Source organism: Lactuca saligna, chromosome 7 (assembly GCF_052625555.1).
Source record: "Lactuca saligna cultivar CGN05327 chromosome 7, ASM5262555v1, whole genome shotgun sequence".
NCBI classification, from domain to species: Eukaryota; Viridiplantae; Streptophyta; class Magnoliopsida; order Asterales; family Asteraceae; genus Lactuca; species Lactuca saligna.
In genome coordinates, this window is record NC_136423.1 from 149078688 (window position 1) to 149104209 (window position 25522).

Genomic DNA, 25522 nt, shown 5'->3' on the forward strand with positions numbered 1-25522 from the left:
TCACAAAATATAGGTGGTCTCAAATGAACCTAATCTTTTATATATATATATATATATATATATATATATATATATATATATATATATATATATATATATATATATATATATATATTACCCACGACCTTAACCCGGACGGCCTTGATTCCATCGGCATCCGTCGGAAAAGCTATTAGCAATACCGATTGATTAGGTCGTGTATTTCCTGTTTTTTCAAGTATTGTAAATATGTAAATGTCATACCATATTTTTACGTATTTGCATGCATGGGTTGGAATATTTTGCATACAAGAATTTATATTGTTCTCATTGTTGTCTATTGGACATGATTAAAAAAGTAGATTTCTTATATTGACAAAATACTAATGCCTTGAATATTAAGTTATTAATTAATCATGCGACACATATTATACCTTCGAAAATACTAAATTTGTTAATTAGGAGGCATTTTATCCTTTATTTTTATCATATAAGGTTTGCTATCCTTTTCCTTATACCACGAGCAGGCTTTTAATGTCGGGAAGGAGCAGGAGGGGCACCACCGCCATCAGCCGGAGGAGGGGAGCCGCCGCCATCAGCCGGAGGAGGGGAACCGCCGCCATCAGCAGGAGGCGAATCTTTTGGAGGGGAACCATCTTTTGGAGGCGGTGGTACGGCATCAGGAGGAACTGGTTTTGCATCTTTTGGAGGTTTCTTGGCACAGTCAAAGTAGCAGAAGCAGCCGCCTTTCCCTTCACGCTTGTGACAAGCTCCATGGATGGCCTTCTCCCATTCAATGCACTTTTTGTCACACTTCTTGGAATTACACTTTCCAGACCAAGTCTGGCTCACCTTTTCACATAATTTTCCTTTCACTGTACCGATTTCTGTTGACACCATGCAAAAGTTACACAAGTCTTGTTATTTATATAACTTCATATTGCTCTTGATTGTAAAGAAACAATTGCGAAATGTAAATCGTTTGCATTTAAGGAAACAAAAGAAGAATAACAAGTAGAAAATCAAAAAAGGATGTAAAGCAACTCCATTGATTGAGCACCTGAAATGGCAAGAACGAAGAGGAGGAGAAGGATTGCATAGGCGGCAACTGATCTTTTTGCCATTTTTAAGTTATATATTATGAAACCGAAGAATCCACAACAAGTTAGATGAGGAAAAGGTAGAGAAAGTTATGGGTATTTATAGAAGAAGGAAGGAGTTTCAATAGAATATGAGTCTAAGAAGAATATAGAGCATATGACAAACAGAAAAATTAAATTTTCACACGAGTTCTTATATTTGATGTTGATGGGTAGTTTTTCTGAAAGAAATGAGACACACGTTTTAAATTTTAGCCATTTTTTTATTGCTTCCAATAAAATGGTTAGGGTTTTAAAACTATTGACTTCATAAAACTACAATAGAATGACCGAGTTTCATTTATAATCAAGGGCGTTAATAATTTTTTAAATACTTAAGTAAAAGTAGTTAATACTACAAAAAGTGGATTAATGTTATAAAAACAATCCAAACGAATTAACAACAATATCATTATCATTATATATTTATAAAGTTAGCATTTTTTCTTTTGAAAGAAATTGAAAAGTAATGAGAGTGTCAAATCAATATGATATGCGTTTTTTTGGGGGTTTAGTCCAAACTCTGACTTTTTTGGATTCGTGGTCCTTTTAGCCATGTTTGTGTTTTCTTTTTTCTACACCAAGAACTCCCATTTCAGATGCTGATAACAAGCCGCTAGCCATCATCTCCCCCATCTCTCACACACATTAAATATACGATCTATTCTACAAGATTTTGTTGTGCATATGTGTGATTGTTCATCATTCAGTGTTGAATCTGAACCGCGATTGCTAGGGTTTTCGACGACTTATTGTTAGACACTAAGTTGTCTTCTCCGGTGGCGGTTGACGGACATTGGTGAAGGGAAGAAATTTATAAAGCTTAACCATTGCAGATGAAGGAGAAGAAAATAATGATTTGAGGGGAAGTTTCGCATTCCTTTGATGTAGAGAGAGAGAGAAGGAAGTTTCACATTCCTTTGAGAAAGAGAGAGAGAGAGAGAGAGAGAGAGAGAGAGAGAGAGAGATGGCCCCACTTTTTTAATTATTAAAATAAATAGAAAATAATTAGATTTTAAAAGAATGAAAGAAAAATGAAAAGGAAATACCCTAAGGGCATTACAGTCATTTCAGTTTACTAAGGGATAAAAAACACAATAAAACTACCTCAAAAGGACCACCAATCCAAAAAAGTCGTGGTTTGGACTAAAACCCCCAAAAAATGCATACCATAGGGACCATTTTTGCAATTTTGTCAATTAAGTTAAATAAATATCAAATCTAAAGTATAATCATACATAAACTAAATTTCAAAATTAAAATAATATCTTTACTTCTACTTATAAAGTTATGTTTTTTTTAACTTTTAAAATATAACACTTAATTTATTAGTTTTAATATATTGTTGGATGTAAACCATTATCATTTTAAAGATACAATTTTGGAACAATTTGTATAACATAATTAAATTATTAATTTAAATATATAACATTACAATGTAAACTTAAATAAAAATTTTAGTTTAACTTAAAAACGCAAAAAAAATATTTTGTAAATAGTTAAAATTGATAAATTGTAGTGTCTTTCTATTAGTGATAAATAGCAAACCTAAAGTGTCATCATAAATAAACTAAATTTTAATTTTAAAATGATATATTTACTTCTACACATAAACTTATGTCTTTAACTTTTAACATATTATATTTAATTTATTAGATTTAATATGTTATTATACGTAAACCATATCAGTTTAAAGCTATAATTTTTGAACAGTTTGGACAAAATACTTCAATTGTTAACTTAAATAGTTAAAAGTGATAAATTGTAGTGATAAATATAAAAAACTAAATTGTAATATCAATTTAACTAAAATATTTTCTAAAGAAATTTTTGTAATCGTTAAAAGTTTTTAAACAAGTAGCTTAAAATAACTTACAGTAAAAATAGTTAAAAATAACTCTATATAAATGATTATATTGTTACCTTTAAAATAAAAAAATAATGTTTGATGTTTTAAATAATTATAACGATTGAAATTAAAATATTAAACAAATAAATTTAAAAAAAAAAATAATTAACAATAATAACAATTATAAATAATATTAAACCATATATTATATTTAAGTTTATTCATATGTAACTCGCGGGTAGAAGTTATTCAAAAGATTAAAATTATTAAGTTATTAATAAATGTATATATATTATCATATAATTCAAAATAATCAATATATTATATCAATTCAGTATACAAATTATTATATCAAGTTTAACAACAACGTTATTGTTATATTTTAAAAAAGACATATATTTGTAAATAATTCAACTATATAGTTGTTTCTGTGCAACGCGCGGACATTCGCCTAGTATTATATATAATGATATATAGTTAAATGAACCGTAAGACTCTTTTATTATTACTGAAAAATGAATTGTTAACAAACTGTTTATGATCAATATATCAATATATGGTTTTAAATAGCTATTAATGTTAATTCATTAAATCATTTGGTAACGTTACAAATCTTAGTTAAGACTTGAGATTTTTAACACATATAAAGGTTGAATTCGCGACGAAGCTTTAGCGGCGACGTATTTGTAGGTCGCCGCTAATACATTTAGCGGCGACACGCTTTATCTTTTGCGGCGACAGCCGTCGCCGCTAATGCCTTAAATTCTTTTATATATATATATATATATATATATATATATATATATATATATATATATATATATATATATATATATATATATATATATATATATATATATATATATATATATATATATATATATATATATATCAAATATCAAGTTTTAATCAATATTTAAAGAGTGTGTTTCACATTTAAATAAAAAAGATGGGTGTTAAGCTAAATTACGAATGAATTTGACGTGATTCAAATGTGTATTTGAAGACTTGAGACTTGAGAGGGGTGGGTTTGGAAATTTAAGAAACTACGATTGAAAAAAAAAAAAAAAAAAGATCGGATGTGATAAGGAAGAGGAAGAATATTTTAGGGACCGTTACCATAATTCAACTTTCAAAAGCAAACTGAAGAATTCTATAGGCGCTTAAGTGAAAGAAAAAAAATCAATGCTATAACGTCATGGGATATGGGGGCGTTTCTAGAGGTAAAGATGGTGAAGATTGAAGCTGGTCACGGGTACTCACAACCAATCAAAACCATTTTTCGAAAAAACATTCAGCTTCTCTTTATCTTTTTCTTTCTTTTTCTCTTTCTCTCTTATTGAATAGTAAACAAGACCACCTCTAATGCTAGGAGACATGTAGTGGAAGGGATATATACCATTTAGCTTACGACTGAATAGGTTTAGTTGCAAAGAAAAAGATTAAAGCGAACCTTCCAGCCATCTCGACTAGAGTGATTTTGTTATTGTTTACTTAAAATTAATATTATATACTATACATTAACCAGATAATTTTGCTAAAATTGAGGTCCTCTATTTTAAATAACCAAATACAACTCTTGTTAGCTTTGTTACGAGAACTAAAATTAAAATCATTACATACACCAACATTTTGCAACTTAGATGTGCGGAGGAAAAACAATAACTTTTTAATATTATTTTAATACATTTATTTATTTCGTCTCATTTTATATGCAAAAGAACGTATAGTCGTTGTAGATTTAATGTATTATGTATACTATTAATCAAGGATGGTGAACAGAAAACTTTCTGCTCCACTTAATTTGCTTCACTTGCTACTTTTGCCACCGGAAAGTTGCCTTAAACAAAGTTTAGATTTCTCATTTATGTCACTTTTTTTCCTTCACTTTCTATTTTTGGCACGTGATATTTTTTTAGCGTTCACCACCTTAAAGAAATTGTAGATAGACGTTGGGTTGTGGGTAGATGTTGGTTTCTAATTTCCGTTTGCAATTCGCGTTTTCACTGTATTTCTGTTTCTTCCTATCTTGCGATGAACTCCCTTAATTAAATCTTTTCTCATTCTGAAGCTCCCTTTCTTAGATATCACTCGATAACCCTTCTCTTTTTTCTTCTTGGCACCGGTGCTTCATCTCCACTTAGACCAACGCCAGATAACCTCCTTCTATCTATTGTTCATCTATTTTTCCATAAATTCCTCGCCTACGTAGATTAGTAGCACAACTACAATAAGCATATACTGTTTCCTTTCACGGCTTGTTGTTTTGATTGTTTCCTTTGACGTTTTCTGCTCTACATCGTTGACTTGTAATTGCTTTGATGGGTTCCGATTTTGATTGCTCTTTACAAAGATGGAGGCGATGATGAAATTTGTTTGTGAAAACAATTTGCACCGTCAACCATTTGTGAACTTGAAGGTCGTATTTTGGCAAGGCAACTCGGAAGGCATATCCGATTGGAATATGCAACCGGTGTTTGCAGCCATACCGTCTTTCATACCCTTTTTCTGAGCCTCGTCTCATTAAAAATCACTGTTATGATTTCCGATTTTCAAATTTATGGTGTTTCTTTGTTCGTCTTTGTCTTTACTTTTGGAGCAGGGTGGTTTGATTTCCCCCTGATTTCTAGGGTACGTAGTTCTAAATTATTGGTTCTTACTTTATCTATTGGTCGCTTGTCTTCCATGGAAATCTACTTTTGAAGGTTTTTCTGCCTGGTCCACCACCGATAAGGAATCAGAGACATCGATGGCTGAAGTCCACATGTTTGGCTTGGAGACAAGTTCTTGTGGCTTTTCTTCAGCGACTGAAGGAGGATTTCACTAACAAATATGGAGGTGGAAAAGCTGCTACAGCTGTTGGTAACAGTCTTAACAAAGAATTCGGGTAATATTTCATTTTGCTTTTATTCTCTAATCTCTAATATCTCTCTTGTACAACTAATAATCTAATATATACTCACACATCATTGTCTTCAGTCCCAAGATTTTCTTCTGAATACTTTTTAGTTAGACTATAATTAGGGCCAGAAATCTACAAGTGACAACTAATTTCATATTATCGGATGGCGGCGAGCAAGGAAGAGAAACAAAAACCCCATCTTCAGAAATGAAGTATGTTTATGATGATCACGTTTTATATTCTTTCTAATTATTAATTGATGATTACCAATTTTTTTTATTTGTCTATGAAGGTCAAAACTTTAAGGTGCTTACTATTTTGTATTTCCTTCTAAACCCAAGGTGCAGTTGAAGCATGTGCAACCTGAAATTTATATGCTACAAGATCACAAGTGCGAGTTGCAGGTAAGTTAAATGGACTATTATAAAAAAATTACCTTTTTCCCCTTTTCTTTCTTCCACAATCTTATTTTCATTCAATTTCAAGTTTTTGGTAATTTGCTTTTGATGTTTTGCCCTAATTTCAGTTCAGTAGAGGAATGGTACTTTGGGTTACTACCCTTTTTTCGTTCATGATCATTGGGCTGTCACCCCTTTTTATTGCCCCACCCTTTATCAAGGACCTCAGAAGCTTCCACCACCACCATCATTGACTGAGAAACCCTAATCCCATTATCCCTCTTTTGTTGAAACATGCAAATCGCTAATTTTTTGAGTTTCATAAAGATGAAACTCGAATCATAAATGCTTAGGAATCTGACAGGTGTATCATGATCCTTTTATCAAATTGATAAACCCATTTTATTTGAGTTTGATTCTGGATTCAAGTTCAAACTGAAGACCAAAAAAAATTCTTGAAATTAACCATATCGATTCACCTTATGTATATCAGTCTTCAAAACACAGTTCAGATTCTCAATCTATTTCATCGTATTATTGAGGCATTTTAAGAGATTCATCTTCCCCTAATTTTTTCTTGACCTTCAAAAATCAACCAAAATAATGATTTAGCTAAAACGCTATCAAAAATGAATCCTATGGCTGCAAAAATTGTGCCGCTTCCCCAGTGAGTATTATTGAGGCATGTACCTCTTCCCCAGTGAGTGCTTATTTTGTTATTTTTATAAATGTTATAGAAATATTTTCCATATTTGTTTATTCATTTATTTATTTTTTATTATATTTGTTCAATATATTTTGCATATACAAGGTTAGTTTGGGATCTCTATTATCCAGTGGTCATTATATCCGATGAACTGTTGCAAGCTATTGCTTAATGGAATTTACAATTTAAATTAAAATAGCTAATAACAAATTAAATTCAACCAAGAAATATCTTTTCAGATGTGTGACACTTATAGTTAAAAGAACATTGTTATAATCTGGTCGAATTTTCAAATTACAATGTTATAATAACACAAAAAAGTAGGATGCTATAATAAAAAAATAATTGAATATCCTTTTGCAACAAATTTTAATTTGTTTTCTTATTTACTACACATATTTGAGATTGTAGATTGTTGTGGCAGATCAGGTGGGTTGGTATGTATTTGGAATCTGATGATTTTTTATGGTATTGAAACTGTAAAAAATAATTCTTTTATTGTTGTATCGGGTTATTGGAAAGTTATTACTGAAAGAGTTAATGTTGTTAATGTTTATGCTCAGGTTGACGGGGTTGATAGGTCATTGTTATGGGCCGACTTAAAACAACCGAAGAGTATGGAAAATGGTATATCAAGAAAGCGGAGGTAGGATCCAATTCTTCTCATTTCTAAAATTTTTTTGGATTTGATTTTCTAAGATGAGAATTTTACTAAGCTGAAAAAGTTGGCTACTCTCTTTCAAAACTCCAGTTCTGACTTCGGGTAACTCATTTCCAGCAAAGCTTAAGTTTTTGAGTTTGTTTTAGGATCATTACCAAATAAGAAGACTTTGTTTTGGGACCATTTCTCAGCATTCAGACCATTTTGCCCCTAACATTTGCTCACATTGATTGGATTTTTTCCTTAGACCCATGCAACCTTATGGTGGTTTTCAATGACCAAAATTAGGATGCAAATACAAGGAATTAAAAGTGAGGGAAGTTTCAGGTAAATTTCAGTTTGGTCTATGTCAAAATGTAAAAAAGCCAAAGAACTTCGTAAATTGAGTTTGAGTCAGATCAAAAAGTTTTGTGTCATGTTTGCATTAAAGGTTATCCTGTTTATAAAGGGTTCCATATATGCCCTTCAGTCTGAATCAGGGTTGTACTTTAGATGTTTATAAAGAGTTTTCCGATGAATAGTTCTCAAAAATCACCTCAGAAACAATCCAGTGGTGCAATGAAACCTTCTCAAATATGACATCACCACAAACAACCAACTTATCATATTCCTGCCTTACCTTTATATGACACTTTTGACAATGAACACATATCATGAAGTGAAAAGGTTAATTATGGTAATCAATTCATAATTTCATATCCAGTTTTAATCAAATATTTGTTTCTAAAAAGCATACTGAGAGTTGATTTTTTATATGGTAGGTGAATCTAGAGTCATTTGTAAACTTAAATCGATGAAAGCGTGTTATTAGTCAAAAGTTAAAAAATAGAAATTTATCAACATTTAAGCAAACCCAATCCAATCCGGCGCCAACGGCGTATGTAATTCCTACCAGTTATATTTACATTTTGGAAGGCCAAATGAATAGTAAATTTCTACTATTCAGATTTTGGCCACACTAATTTATAAAGATTGTCAAATTTAGTCACTGATCAATGGTCAAGTTTTAAAAGAATCCAACTAATCACTTTGCAAGACGTGTTGCTCTTCTATTCTTTCATATCTGCTCACCGCCTTCCCCGTCCAATTACACTACACCCCTTCAAATCAAAGATTTCGGACATGTTGAGTTCAGTTGGATTATGTTCTTGCCGACTAACATTACACAAGCCACAAGGCATTCTCCATCTTGATTTTTTTACAAAGACGATGTCTTGTTCCTCCTTTATCTAAAAAACTCTAACCAAGTCACCACCACAACTCTAAAATTACCTAATTTTCTACCAAGAAGACCCACTTTAAAACGTTAATTTTTTTTTGGAGGATTCAAGTCTAATTCTAGCTCATCGATCATAATTATCGATCTGGACGACGACACCAACGTCGATGAGGACTCCGACGCCGGTGGTTTATGGAAACTCACAACCGCCGACGACAACAACTTATTTAAGGTTCTCTATGGCCGACAACTTATAGTGGGACTACAATCTTTCCGCCGCTCATCAGTACTTACAAATTAGGTGACCATCTTCTGCCACACGGTTCCTTTCCGCGACCTCCTACTCCTCTTCGATAATTCTTTTCAACAAACGAGTTTTGTGTTGATAAAAGTAGGGTTTGTAGTGGAGATTTGGATACCACTTTGATCGAGAGAACACTTTCCAAACTAATATTTGTAACCTATGTCTAGGTTACAAGAAATTTAACCTAGGATAATCCAAGAAAACACTTACGATTCTAAGCACAAAAGTCGTAAGCCATGTTACTAGAAGGATTTTATGTTTGTTTGATGAAAACGAGAACTTAAGAATTTCATATCTTGTCAAAGTAAATAGCCGTCCATATATAGTAAATGATATTAGGGTTTCATTGGGGTTGATCCTCATGGGTGGCGTTAGAAGCAAGTCAAGAAATCCGAAATTTAATAAGGATTTAGGGTTTCTAAAATTGATGAATTTCGTCAGTTTTACCATAATCACTAGGTCAGTAGGACCCCAGCCAGGGGCTCTGTCCCTTAGACCCCGCTAGGGGCGTTTCCTTTTTGGAAACCCTGGACCTAGGGGCGTTGCCCCCGAACCCGCGATTGTTCGTCGAACCGGATTCGAATTTGATCTTATACATGCATGCACTCTGCACAAACTCGTACATATATCAGAGTAGAAACTATGAAGCCCCATAGCTAACATTTTAGTTCCAATTGCTTAAAATAACATAATGATACTAAAATTACAAACAATCCTCCCCCATTTTATTGTAACCCTTGAACAAACATAACTTTATCAAAACAAACCAAACTAGTACATAATGAAAATATCAAAACGAATGAATTTCCACTTAGTATCATACATATGCAAATACTCGAGAATCAGGGTGTTTAAAGAATTGAAGCCATCAACCCATTTGAATACCAAAAAATAAAATGCATACTAGTTACTGAATTTCTAACAAAATACAACTTGACACTATTATAAAGTCGTGTGTCTCAATCATCTCAAGATCGTATTAAGGTCAAGTCAACAACCTCTTGAAATTCAGCTACACTTCACAGTCACGTAGATAACTGCTTTCCATGTATCTGCACATACATTTATGAAAGGAATTATTAAGAAGTTAAACTTCAACCTAGCTAACTTGCAAAACCAAACACATACCTGTGATGAATACTTCATGTGTTCCAATCTATAATTATGATCTATCCACATTGAATTCAACTCCTAACATTATATTAGGAGGGAATTATGTTGGATAAAGTGTCTAAGTCCATAACTATAATTGATATGTACTTGAACCAAGAGTAGCATGGTCTATTTTGCGTTGCATTTACCAAAACAATTTGATAGGATGAACAATTGAGAAAGAGGATTTTTATGATTTATTAATATATTACAGGTATAATATATTAATATGAAATCATGTTATTTAATTAGTATTGATCAAGATTTAATTTAAAATTAATCTAGTGATCAAAATAAAATAATTGAAATAACGGGGACTGATTATGTAAATAATTGATATATATATATATATATATATATATATATATATATATATATATATATATATATATATATATATATATATATATATATAGTTTGGACTATTGACCCATCTTGTGATAAGTTTATGTAAGTTTCATGAATAGTTTCCCTAGACCCTAAATGTTTTTATTGAATTCCATAACTTGTCCTCAAGTTATGGAACATGAAAAGCCTCACCCATTAAAAATGACATTAAATTCATAAGTTATGGAAATGAAGAGTTTTGAAGAGTTTCAAAACTTACCCTCAAGTTTTGGAATTTGTTAAGTCTCTCTAATGAAACATTTAATTCCATACCGTAGAATTTTTAAAGTTTAAAATTCAACCCTTATACTATTATAATATTATTAGTTTAATTATTATTATTATTATTATTATTATTATTATTATTATTATTATTATTACCGTTAGTAGGCCTCATTCACGAAGCCGGTCTATAAGGGGGTATAAGGTTACTGCATATAAAGTGGTGGTTTAATGGGTGTCCACTCTCACCCAACGCTTCCTCGCCAGGTAGACGGTCGTTAGCCGAACGGGTATGATAGGACATTAATTATCATTGAAAGTATAATGATATTTATAAAGTAACGAAATGTTTTATTAAATTCTCAATTTTAGTTACTTTATGAAAATGTGAAAATGATGCTATTCCATGAAATTGCACTTTGCACCTTGCCAAGTCGTTAATGGAGCGTGTGTGGTTAACTGACACATTAAGTTGGACTAGTAAGGGTGGCAAAAGGTAGCTTGATGTTTGTCATACATCTATGGAGCATGTGTGGTTAACCATCACATTGATTAGGAGATAAATGACAATGAGTGTACCAAGCACATGTGCATGGTTATTCACACCTAATTACAATAAGGTTTTAAACCCATAATCAATGGTCCAAATCATCTTTTATCTTATTAAGCTAAAAATATCATTTTTCCCTTCCTAAACATTAACCTAAGTAATCAAGGCCCAAAAATGGCCTAATGGGTTTTCTAGGAGTACGCCCGACATACTCCACATTACGCCCAATGTACAACCAATCCATGGAAAGGTTACGAGGCCATAACATTCTACGCCCAATGTACTCGAGTTTACGCCATTCGTAATCACCCGAGTTCCAAACTCTAATGTAAGGTCTTAATAGGTTAAGACTTAACGTACAAAGTTTATATCCATGCCTAATAAAATGTCTAAAGCCATAAATTTGCAACCTTTATGCCCTTTCATGGAAAAAGGAAACTCAAAACCAAAACTCTAACTAATAATATCATCTAAACTTTCATAACTCTTGCATGGATGATTACCAAGGACCGAACATGCATTTTTATGGCACTATACAACCTAAAATGTCTGAAAGGATAGCTAAAAAGCTTTAGATTATTCTATAGTCTCAAAAGTAAAGGTTTAGGTTTTAACAAGATGAATTAAAGTACTCGTCAAGACTTAAGCTTTATATCTCCTGGAGATACACATAGATGAGAAAAATCAAAATCTCAAGGCTTAAGAGCAATACTACCACTACAAAGGAATTTGTTCACCACTAAGAACACCCAAATATCACTAAAAAAAACTTCAAAATTTGCATACATGGATTAGCGTTTCGAGATGAGGGATATTACAGATGGAGGCTACAGATAGCGAAGGGCTTGGTGCCATAAAGTCCTTTGAATAGGGCCCAAATGCTAAAAATTAAGGTTTGAACTTTTCACGAGTATGCTCTACATACCTACACATATGGTCAACGTACGAGCCCAAAGTCGTAACCAAGTTAAAAGAGCTACGCGGGGCGTAGTTCCAACTTACGCCCAATGTAGGGACTAAAATTGAAAAACACACACACACACAAGCATATATATATATATATATATATATATATATATATATATATATATATATATATATATATATATATATATATATATATATATAATCTAAAATGTACTCGAAATCGAATGTTACATCGAGTTGTGTCTGTTAACAAATACATAATTAATGCCAAAATGATAGATTAAAATTTATTAAAAATGACAATTTAAGGTTGATAAAAGATGAAAGTGAAATAATTTATATAATATATGATTAAAAAATTGTGTAATTAACCCAAAAATGATATATTAATAATGTTTGGCCACCGAAACTTTATTGAAACAACTATCAGACCGGTCTCTGTCGGTCTTTGACTGGTCTTGTATCAGTCTCAGAGCATTCCGGTCTTCTAGGACTGGTCTCTGAATGGGCCAGACTTTTTCAGACTGGTCCTAGATGGTCTCGACTCAGTCTTTTTTCAGTCCAATCTATTTTAGGACCAATCTTTTTTAGTCTGGTCTCGTTTTAGATCGGTTCGGTGATAGCGTTTTTTTGTTCCAATCCAAGACCGTTCTTTTTATACACGTCTATTGTTAAATGTTAATTTGAGCTTGAGCTGTAACAAATCTAAATCAATATGACTACATTGGGCTTGAATAGCCCAACAAACAAATGGATTATAGAAGAATACAATGAATTGTAAATGGAAAAAAAATTGGCTATATCATTAAAATTTGGATTGAATAAAAATATAAATGGGTTTTGAAATGAATTATATCTAATCAGAAAATCATGATGAATAATAAATCCAATAAGATGTATAAGATTAATAAAGATATTGTTAGGGTCACCAAAAGTTATCAAATCATGAATCGATTATGTAAGAATGTTGTCAAATAACAAACCGTTCCATGAATAGTTACTTACTCTGATACCACTTGTCAAGATAATAAACCTAGATTTAAACTTAATTTTATAAAAATATGAGAAGTAGAATAAAACTTGATAGGGGCATGTGTTTGCTCAACTACTTAATCAAACTATCTAATCTAAAGTGGGAGCTCTACTCTATAAAGAATAAGATAATACTATTTATAGGGAGCTACAACCAAATATGTTACATGGCTTAATTTTTAACATGTCTTAAAGTATATGTCCAAACCATTAAGTGATCTTCCAATGGAGAGATTTTAACCCTAGGAGATTCTACTCATCCTTTCCAATTCCTCATTATAAATGGGATACTAAGCCTTACTCAATGTCATGCCATGTTGCATAGGCACGGACCATTTCTTTGAATCTCGCATCTTGAATTTATAGAAGTCTTATCTATCTATGTGCTTTAGCTTAATTTGATTAGTCGTTTAGATCTATCTCTATAGGTGTTTTATACCAAGTATATATATTGGGTCTCCGAAGTCTTTCCTAGCCAAATATATCCCAAACCAAGATTTTACACTTCACAATGTTGGGACATATTTTCTTATGAGTAGTATGCCATTGACATACATTACAAGGGTGACAATAGAGCTCCCACCAGGTCTAACATATACGTATATCACATATTCGGTTCTTGAAAAACCAAACTCTTTGATTTTCTCATCTAAAAAAAAGAATCTAGCTACGAGAGGCTTGTTTGAAGCCACAAATGGACCTCTTAAGGAAACACACTCTATTTAGATACTTGGACTATATCAAACCTTTTGGTTTTGTCATATATACATCATGTGATAGTTTTCCGTTATGGAAAGCGGTTTTTACATCCGTTCATCAAGTTTCATAATCATAAAATTTTCCAATGGCAAGTAGTTTTGTATTGACTTAATCATAACCACTGGTTACAAGGTTTCATCATCATAAATTTTTTGAGTCTGAGTGTACTCTTCATAACCAGTTGAGCTTTGTATGTGTGTAGATTCTCATCCATGTCGGTCTTGTACTCGATAACCTTTTTACACCCACTGTTTTAAGGCCAGGTGTGGGATACAATATGTTACGAACTTGGTTAATACAAATGCACTAAACCTTGCTCTCTAGCATCTCTTGCAATTTTGTAGCCTATAGGCTTGACATGGCTTCCAGATAGTTGCTTGGCTCATCTTTTCCACGTAGTGTGTTATCTCCCTTTTTAAAATAGAAACATAAAACTTGGGAACACAATGCTCTCTATGAAATCTATGAGAGGATATGGAGGTAAATTAGAGTCCACAACGGGTCGTTCAACCTCAGTTTGAGTGCTAGTGCCAACTTTAAGTTCTTTATTAGTCGACTTTTGAATCTTATCAAAATCAATCTGGCTATTACTAGTTTTTTAGATATCAGCTCCCTCTCTTGGAAAACTGCCCTTCAAGCAACAAAAACTTTGTTCTCAGAGGTTTTGTAAAACAAATATGCACATGACTTGTCAGGATACCCAATGAAGTAACACTTCTTTGATCTCGGATCAAGCTTGTCAATTGCTTCGTGATGAACGAAAGCCTCACATGCCATACTTTTATATGTGCCAGTGAGGAACAAACTCAACTTCACATTTCATAGGGCGTCTTAGAAACCATATTAGTTCGTACAAGGTTTAGGACATTAGCATTAATCTTTAAGGCAATACCCCTGAAACTTATCAGATGTGTAGCGCGACTCATCATTAATCTAACTATATCAAGCAATGTTCGATTTCTCCTCTCAGACACAACATTATGCTGCAAAGCTATTCCACAACTTTTACGATAGGCGTAAAACTTATGAGTACGATACACTCTAGTTCTTTTAGATCGGAGAATCATAATCATCTTAGCTACTTGATTTGCTATGTCCATTTGGAATGTCTTGATCACCTAAAAGATATCAGACCGATGTTTAATCATATAAATATATCCATATCTACTAAAATCAGTAGTCAATGTTACAAAATATCTCTCACCATGTCGTATGGTAGATATAAATTGCCCACACAAGTCCGTGTAAATGAGGCCCAACAAATCGTTGCGTCTTTCACAATTACATGTGAATGGCTCATTTGTCATATTTCTATGTAAACAAGATTCTACATACAATATTTCACTCTAAGCTAAATTATACCAAGATCACATCTGAATGGAGCAAAGTGATCGACTTCTTGTATATATGACGATGTCGACAATGTTATAGACACGATTTATACTAAATATCTTCGGATAAATTAGAATCGAAAACTAAGATTAAGTTATCATTCTTTCTTATACCTGTCATGGTCTAATAGATGTCATTGCACATATCAACTTTAAGGTAAATATCATTTGAAAACTAGTTTGGATTAAATTGTTAATTAAAAAAATACATCGCTATTATGGTTTAAAACTTAAATATATTGCTATAAATATCAAGTAAAGTACATTGGTATAATAAACAAAATGACATTCCTATTATGGTTTAAATGTTAAGCATATTGTTAGAATAAACATAAGTACATTGATATTTCTTTGTTTTTTGACAATGGAATATGTAAACATACTTGGTATTGTTTGCTTTTATGTTATTTCTTAGTTTTGTTACCATTGTTTAGGTTGTAAGGTTGTGTGAGGAAGTCTCTACCATGCCACAAGTACAAGAGCAAATTCAAGAAAAATGACCATGTTTTTCAGAAAATGGAATGTGCTCGGTAATCAAATCCATAATCTACCCGATGATATTGCTTAGTTTTGTAGAAAACAGAATATGTAAACATACTTGGTATTGTTTGCTTTTGTGTTATTTCTTAGTTGGTATAGAACAACTTTGTAAAACTTGGTAGTGGGATACTTTTTGTATATTTTACATATTATCTTTAATGTTAATTAGTGAGGTTTGTATTTGAATGTATTTATTAATAAATTTTGAGTATTGATTTATTTTCGGCATATTGACAAAAAAACTGGATATTGTACATATTTTTAGAAAAATAAATCGATAATACAGATAGATCAAAGACGTGATATATGTCGGTAAAAGGTCATGTCGGAACTAAGTCAAAGAGAGTAAAAAATGATCAAAATCATATCTAATCTGTCGGTAAAATCATGTTTTCAGCATTTCGTTGGTATTCAGGTAAAATGGAGTCGTCGCTAATCCGTCAGTAAAGTGGAGTCGTCGGTATGTCATCCGTAATCATCGACACTATTTGTTTTCATTTGGCTGTCGCTAATTTGTGGGTATATATTTCCCAGTTTTTCTAGTATTGTAAATATATAAATGCCATACAATATTTTTATGTATTTACATGCATGGGTTGGACTATTTTGCATACGAGAACAGATTTTTTTTTTATTGGTGCTTATTGGACATGATTATAAAAGTAGATTTCTTACATTGACAAAGTACTAATGCCTTGAATCTTAAATTATTGATTAAAAACGAAACACATATTACACCTTTGAAAACGCTAAATTTGTTAATTACGAGGCATTTTTCTCCTTTATTTTTATCATATAAGGTTTGCTATCCTTTTCCTTTTACCACGAGCAGGCTTTTAGTGTCGGGAAGGAGCAGGAGGGGCACCACCGCCATCAGCCGGAGGAGGGGAGCCGCCGCCATCAGCCGGAGGAGGGGAACCGCCGCCATCAGCAGGAGGCGAATCTTTTGGAGGGGAACCATCTTTTGGAGGCGGTGGTACGGCATCAGGAGGAACTGGTTTTGCATCTTTTGGAGGTTTCTTGGCACAGTCAAAGTAGCAGAAGCAGCCGCCTTTCCCTTCACGCTTGTGACAAGCTCCATGGATGGCCTTCTCCCATTCAATGCACTTTTTGTCACACTTCTTGGAATTACACTTTCCAGACCAAGTCTGGCTCACCTTTTCACATAATTTTCCTTTCACTGTACCGATTTCTGTTGACACCATGCAAAAGTTACACAAGTCTCGTTATTTATATAACTTCATATTGCTCTTGATTGTAAAGAAACAATTAAGAAAATTAAATTGTTAGAATTTAAGGAAACAAAATCAGAATAATAAGTAAAAGATTGGAAAAGTATCTAAAGCAACTTGATAGATTGAGCACCTGAAATGGCAAGAACGAAGAGGAGGAGAAGGATTGTATAGGTGGCAGTTGATCTTTTTGCCATTTTAAAGTTATATATGATGAAACGGAAGAACCCGCAACACGTTAGATGAAGAAAATGTAGAGACAGTTATGGGTATTTATAGAAGAAGGATGGAGTTCCAATAGAATGTGTGTCTAAGATGAATATAAACCATACGAAAAAAAAACAGAAATACAAAAATTCCACACGATAGGTAGTATTTTTGAAAGAAAGGAAACGCAAGTTTTAATTTTAGCCATTTCTTTAATGCTTTCAATAAAATGGTTAGGTTGTTATAGTTATCGACTTCATAAAACTACTATAGAATTGCCGGCTTTTACTTTTAATCAAGGGCGTTCCATTGATTTGAGGCCTAGTGCTAAAAATAAATATCAGCCCTAAATATAAGTTTTTTATATTTATGCAAAAGTTGTTAATACTACGATATATATATATATATATATATATATATATATATATATATATATATATATATATATATATATATATATATATATATATATATATATATATATATATATATATATATATATATATATGCAAAAGTTGTTAATACGACCTATGTCCACGAGCAAGAGGGGGTATTCTTTATTTCAGAATTCTAAAATAGATGTTACAAGTACAATTCATCAAAGATTCGTCTACCACTATAGAATTCAAGATATAAGACACAAGACAAAGGACTCTGCATGCTTCCCTGTTTCTATTTGAGAGTCATACCTAAAACCCTAATGGGTCAAACCCATTAGCTCATAGGCCTATAGATGGTGACAACCAAACATATTCCAACATGCATCATCTTCTAGAATATTCTTCTATGTGATACAACCTATGAGCATCAACAACACGCATGATGAAGAACCTTAAGCCATACTAGAGCATCATGATGTAAATGTGGCGTATCATGAACACTATTGGCCCAATAACCATCATGGTGGCACAACATGGTGTAATCCTTGAGAAATTTTAACTTCTAAGCATCCTTGAACGATCTTGAGCATCATAGAGCACTTCATAGCATGCTTGGCCTATCAAGGACCAAGATGGTCCAACATGCACCATGATGGTGCAACAAGTGTATGGATGGCTCAATAGGTATCAAGATTGGCACAAGAGCTTCTAGGTTGGAGCAACATCACCATATTGGTGAAACAATAACATGCATTGTGCAACAAGGCCATGCTTGGCGCAACAGTATACTCTATGGCGCAACAGGAATACATCATGGCGCAAGGGAGGTACCCCATGGCACAAGAGCGAGTAGTTTGGCGCAATAGGGTATGCCCTTGGCGCAATAGCACCCTTCTTGGCCCATCCCTTCCACATATAGAGCAACTAGGTTCCTTTGTTGCTCTGGCGCAACAAGGTTCCCTTGTTGCTCCATATCACTCCCAAGAGCTCTGAACCTCTGCAAGTTGCTCAAAAGCCCCATATGTACGATCCGTTCCTTTGACACTTGATCCGTTCCTTTAACAGATGATCGATTCTTTTCTTAGATGATCCATTACTTTGTCACATGCTGCATGAACCCCATGTGCTCCATTGAGTTCCACATGCTCCAAATGCTCCATGAAAATGATCCAAACGCTCCATGAGTATGATCCAAATGCTCCATGAGCACGACCCAAATGCTTCATGAGGACGGGTATAGGGATGGATGTCTAATCCCAAATGGGGATGGGGTCAAGTATAAGGACGGGGACCGAGATTCGAGTATGGGGATGGGAAACATGAAACCCGATACACCTTCCCGTTCCCATGCCTAATTGTACACACACACATCTTTCAATTTAGATGTGCGATGGATAAACAATAGCTTTTTAATATTATTTTAATACATTTATTTACTTTGTATATTTATTTGTTGTCATTTTCAATGCAAAAATAACTTATAGTGGACTAATGGTTAGAAAATTTGATAGATTGATATAAACCCAAAGTTTAAGCTTTGATACAAAACCATATAAATTTGAAATATTGAAATTGTTGTAAAGCTTAAGCTACTTTTCATTCATTTTTTGTAATGATAAAAAATGATTATCATTCTTTATATATATATATATATATATATATATATATATATATATATATATATATATATCGCGTAGATATTTGGTGTCATTTTCAATGCAAAATAACTTATAGTGGACTGATGGTTGGAAAATTTGATAGATTGATATAAACCCAAAGTTTAAGCTTTGATACAAAACCATATAGATTTGAAATATTGAAATTGTTGTAAAGCTAAGGGATATCTTTTATTTCCCATTTTTCACTGTCATTATATTGTTAAGCTACATTTCATTCATTTTTTATCATCTCATTAATGATAAAAAGTGATTATCAGTCTTTTTTAATATACATATATATATATATATATATATATATATATATATATATATATATATATAGAGAGAGAGAGAGAGAGAGTGTAGATATGTGTGGATTTTACTATTCTATGAGAATAACTAAGACAATAAATTGTTTGAAAATGTGAATATGTTTAAAATCACACAACTATTGTTATTATCATGAATTTTCAATACTTCTTATTTATTTTTGTTCACATCTATCATTTTTCACTCCATTTCATTATAACAGAATACCATTATCAACAACACATTATGAAAACCTTGTGACAAAATGAGAATAATATAAAGAAGTTAATAATACACTTATATACGATTTAATAAGTAAGAAAGTGTAATAATAACAATAGTTATGTGAAGTTTAATGTATTTACACTACTAAACAATATATTTTCTTATTCATTCTCATAGAATTACACTAACAGAATAGCTCAACGAGCTTATTCCATTTTCATTCGATTTCAAGAGGTCCAAAGCTTAGATCTGATCCTGTCTAAGGTCTTAATGGATAAAGTTTTTAACTTTATCCTTGAAGATATCATTATAAGTCTAGGTCTAGGTTCTAAGTTCCAAAAGTCAACTTAGTGCATAGGACTTAGACGAATAAGCCCCTAACCCAGGAAATCCTAGATCCAAAACTTCCGGAAGAACTTAAGGGACCCTAATGGACCCTAAAAATGTAAACTTTATGGACATGCATGTCCTTTTCTATGTTTTGGTGAAAAGATGCAGTATAACTTATGCTTCAAAAAAAGCATCCCAAATCACAACCAATTCCTAGATCTATGACATATAATGCTCTTAGGATATAAAGAGACGATAGAGTTGAAAACCTTATCTCTTTAACCCACATAATCATATTAAAGGGACCATAATGTGCCATTAACCTAGATCTAAGAAGAATGAATGAAAAGATTTAAACTTGAGGACTTACAAAGGATCTAGAATATACACGCATGTGAAAATCAGGTTTTATTGATGAATCAAGGCACCACCTCTTCTACTTCTTCTTCCCTAAAAACCACCAAGAACTTTAAAAAATGAGCACAAATGCTTCTAAAAGGATTATGGTTTGCAAAGGAGACGTTTGAGGGTGATAGAGGATGATAAGTAACCCTAGGTTCAAGGTAATGAGGTTTAAATATGGAAGATTCCCTAAAAATCATAGGCTTTGGCCAGAACAACTGCCACATCATGGCCAACCAAATGCCACATTGTGGTGATGAATTAAAAAACGTGTTCAATTTATTTGATGCCACGTCATGGGTATCCTTGCACCACGATGTAGCACAAAGTTTTTACAATAACTCCATCTTTAGTCCTTGATAAATAGAAGAGAAACAAATCTGTTTCACGGGTGTTATAACTCTCCCCCACTTAAATTAGATTTCATCCTCGAAATCATTTCTTATAACTTACTCTGCCACACCCGACGACTCAACCATAACTTCTTGAATACCAATAAGGACTAAGAAGTGCTCTTGTGTAGACAACTGCCACCTAATGCTGATATGAAAGCCCCAATCATAGCATGGATCACATACCAAAATGAACAAAAATCAAACCTTAATTCTCCACCCTCGACCAACTAAGGAAAAATCTAATTTCTCTACCCGAAAATTGAAAACTCTAGACCATGTCTGACTTTTAGACAGATAGGACCTTTCCAAATCATACCATAATGACTCTAAATTGTTTCCTGAACCAAAACAAAGCTCTCCAACCCTGAATTATCCCAACGATACTGGAAAAAAGTATCCCTGGCCATTTGCTAATGCTGACAACCTTGTACTAGAATACAAAGACGATTCCCAACACAAGACTCAATCATTGATGCCTAACCAACATAAAAATTACATCCTGCTAACGAAACATTCTCATTTTATTTCTAACCGAGATCTCCCTGGAACCAAAGTGACCTACCAATTAACTAAAGTAATGAATTTCTAACCAGTTGTTGAAGCTAATAACTTCACACACGGCCACAACACGAGACTCCAATCAAGATTCTAACTAGAAAAATGTTATCTTAGGCTCTTCGCCAACATTGATCTAATAGCCATCCAATCCCAACAAGGACAAGTTAACCAACCATTCATATGAAGATAAGCAATCTAAATGAACGATAGCCAGTTTGATTCATTCTAGATGAATGCTACTGGCCTAGTTGTAGTCTTACATAAGACATGTCCCCAAGCCAGCCTAAGGCCTTGACACCATTCCATCACTGGTATATCGAATCCTAACTAACATATCCTGATTTTATTAAAACCTCAAACTTCTAAATGACCCGCTTAACTAATATAATATAACCAAAAAGGCCTTTTCCTCAATCGGGGTTATACTAGTCTAACGATATATACGACTCTAACCGCCCTTCTGCCTTAACATAGAGTGGCAAAATAATGATAACAAACCCGTCTCAGCCCGAATGAAGGTTGTGATCCTCTCACATTCATAGAACCATTGTTGTGATGGTCTAAATCGCATTATAGAATGCTATAAGGAAAGTAATAGACTTACCACACTTCAACATCCACCTACCAATCCAGTGAATGCTATGGTTTCCCCACATTCTTGCCACACTTCCATAATTGCCTACCAACCTAGTGAATGCTACGACTGCCCCGTAGTATTACATCACTTCCATAACTTCCTACCAACCTAGTAAACGATACGGCTACCCGATAGTATTACAACACTTCAACAACTAATACCAACCTATTGATTGGTGTGGCTACCCCACAGTCTTGCAACACTTGAATAACTGCATACCAGCCTAGTGAATGTTGCGGGTACCATGTAGTCTTACAACATGTCCACAACTGTCAATAAACCTAGTGAATGCTACCGATACCCCACAATCTTACAACACTTCCACAACTGCCATGGGCCCAACCCATGGTCTTGCCAACTACTCATAATAATACTTACCCAAAGATCATTACAAGCCAAATCCCCCATCCTACTAAACCCTAATAAGGTATTTAGGTCATACATCTAACCCTAAAGCCCTTATTAGACAAAAGCATGCAGATAGGTCTAACACAATCCTCAACTTAGACCTAGTCACGAATCCGTCTTGCGATCCTGCCACTGCTTCATGTGAATAAAGGAGATAATCCTGAATCTTGAAATTTTGATTCCTTGATTACAACTGAACACTAATGGTATCCCTTCCATAATACTTGACTCATACCACAACCTAACTAGCTACTCGCCCACTCTTAGTTATAATATTCCAAGTTGACCCGCACTTTGAAAATATTTCCATTAATCTAAGTGATTTTCACCCACTTGGATTCAACTACATTCTGCCAACCTCATGACCAATGGTTTTCCAACCCAACTTACAAATGTTCAACTCCTTCACTATCATCTTGAGATTATAAGGACTACAATTCAATTACCAAACAAGCTAGGGTACCCACACCCTATAACAGATTAAACACTTTGCTACTACTGAAAAAAGATCGCTGCATCCAAAGCACTTCCCCTTGATACTATTCCAAGTCATTGAACTACCTCAACTGACAGAAAGAACCATTGATCTATTGTCAGAAAATGTAGATAACCAATCCAACAACTCACTTGCCAAATATCGATGCACCTAAAACATTGTCAATTGACGCAATTCGAACACTCTAGAGAAATCCTAGCAGCTAAAGGAATTCATGGAAATCTGTATCACCCACAAAGAGAAGTTGATTGATCATAACAACTCATACCCTACTAGAAATAGAAATGGATCCCATGAGCTAACCATCCCTACAACTGACATCCAACCTGAGCAACATTAGCACCTCTAAAATCTATCTTTGTTGACTCAGCAGGAACAACCAGTTACAACAAGGTCTTTGCCTAGAAGCTTCCAACGCAAGGACCATACGCACATCCCCGAAAGTGTGAATCTAATAGCAACTCACATGCACCCATGTTCTTACCAATCCCCTATAACTTACAACCATGAAAAATCTTTATAATCTTGAATACTAAAAATAAGGTACACTTACACTTCAACTACCTCGAACCACCAAAATCAATCCAATAGTTGATCCTTCCAAGCAAAACACTCAGTTTTCCCTTTCTTAGGACTTATTCTGTCATTGGCCGATGTCCCCCTCATCGAAGTATGGAATTGATTCATCCAAAAACCCTCTAAACATGAATCTCGGTATGCAAATTTTTTTTGGATTAGGTATCTAAGCCCATAACTATAACTTGCATATGCTTGAATTGATTGTAGCACAGTCATTTTGGGTTGCCCTCGAGACTAGAAACTGGGAAAGATGATTTTGGAGAAACATGATAATTTATTAAGTTGATTAATAAATTGAAATAAATAATTTATTAATATATTATGAGCATAAATTAATTATAAATGGTAATATTTAATTAGTATTTAATCAGAAATTAATTAGAATTCATTTCGGGATTAAAGGTATTAATTAAAGGTGCAGGGACTAAGTTGTAATTGTTCAATAGTCGAGCAAGAGGCAATCTAGAAACCTCCATAGTCTATGGATGATTTTCCTTAGGCCTTAGGATTTCTAGAATAGTCATTTTTGGATAATCAGGAAAGTGGATAATTACCCGGTTTAAGATAATCTTGCACTTAGGCTTACCAAGGGTTTCCTATCTGCACTATAAATAGGGATCTAACCCTAATATTTTGGTCACTTCTTCTAAGAGAGAACCAAAGGAAAATTTTAAGCCTCATTCATTCTCCATAATCTCCTTATATTGCTAGTATTGGGTGTGAGCCACTAGAGGCGTGACGATTGTGACGTTGGTTCTCAACGTCTCGACAACACTAAGGGTTTAGATTGTTATTACTACATAACAATCAATGGTATGTTTTGTAAGCCTATATATGTAATTTTGATTATATACTAGTGTTCTACGATTTTGTATTTTCTTTTTCTTATTGTATGTTCGATTAGACAAAACGTAGATCAAATTAGGGTTGCATGCACACATATGATTTTTTGTAATGCTCAAAACTCATCCGCTACCATGTCGTGATGCCCTACGATTAGGTTTTACCTCGACGTGGTAATTGTTTACCATGACGTGGTAAGCTGTTGGATTACAAAAAAATCGGTTTTTGATATACTATGAATTGAATAGGATAATTACCATCTACAATATTTTTAATTCTGTAAAACTGAATATTTTCAATTGCAATTTGTCATCATTGTCTAGAATTAATAAATAGTTTTATTATTTAAATTCAATTAATTGGACATTAATTTCAAATTTTAAAATAAAGCCTAGTGTTTTTGAAAAGTTAAAAAAATACACCGTTATATTATATGTAACATTAAAAATCTAATATATATATATATATATATATATATATATATATATATATATATATATATATATAAGACAAGTCAGTCGAACCGCTAGTACGCCTCATTCACGAATCTGATCTATAAGGGGGTATAAGAAAATAGCATATAAAATGGCGATTAAATGGGTGTGGACTCTCACCCACCGTTTCGTTGATTGGTGGAGGGTCGTTAGCCGAATGGGTTTGATTGGACAACTTAATCCTCATCAGTAAGTATAATGAATTATGAAGTAACTGAATTCTTTTATTAAATTCCCACTCTTAGTTACTTT

At 33.2% G+C, this 25522-nt stretch overlaps 2 protein-coding genes and 1 long non-coding RNA gene across 10 annotated transcripts; 1 reads left to right on the plus strand and 2 right to left on the minus strand.

The window, feature by feature from the left end:
* Positions 1-329: 329 nt before the first annotated feature.
* On the minus strand, positions 330-1173 carry LOC145004861 (major pollen allergen Art v 1-like). The gene is made up of 2 exons (XM_078963868.1): positions 1040-1173; positions 330-866 (listed from the first exon to the last, which is right to left on the minus strand). The coding sequence occupies exons 1-2, from the start codon at positions 1101-1103 to the stop codon at positions 511-513; spliced, it is 420 nt and encodes a 139-aa protein (XP_078819994.1). The 5' UTR covers positions 1104-1173; the 3' UTR covers positions 330-510.
* A 3769-nt stretch (positions 1174-4942) lies between these two features.
* LOC145004156 (uncharacterized) lies at positions 4943-8165 on the plus strand. Of its 8 annotated transcripts, none has more exons than XR_013662298.1 (6): positions 4943-5854; positions 5977-6081; positions 6162-6273; positions 6396-6967; positions 7537-7619; positions 7781-8165. It is a non-coding gene; the product is annotated as an uncharacterized LOC145004156 (long non-coding RNA). The 8 variants fall into 8 exon arrangements; XR_013662295.1 differs by having other exon boundaries at positions 4943-5598; positions 5673-5854; positions 7537-8165; XR_013662294.1 differs by having other exon boundaries at positions 5947-6081; positions 7537-8165.
* An 8634-nt stretch (positions 8166-16799) lies between these two features.
* Positions 16800-17614, minus strand: LOC145004895 (defensin-like protein 19). The gene is made up of 2 exons (XM_078963918.1): positions 17483-17614; positions 16800-17309 (listed from the first exon to the last, which is right to left on the minus strand). The coding sequence occupies exons 1-2, from the start codon at positions 17544-17546 to the stop codon at positions 16954-16956; spliced, it is 420 nt and encodes a 139-aa protein (XP_078820044.1). The 5' UTR covers positions 17547-17614; the 3' UTR covers positions 16800-16953.
* Positions 17615-25522: the final 7908 nt, after the last annotated feature.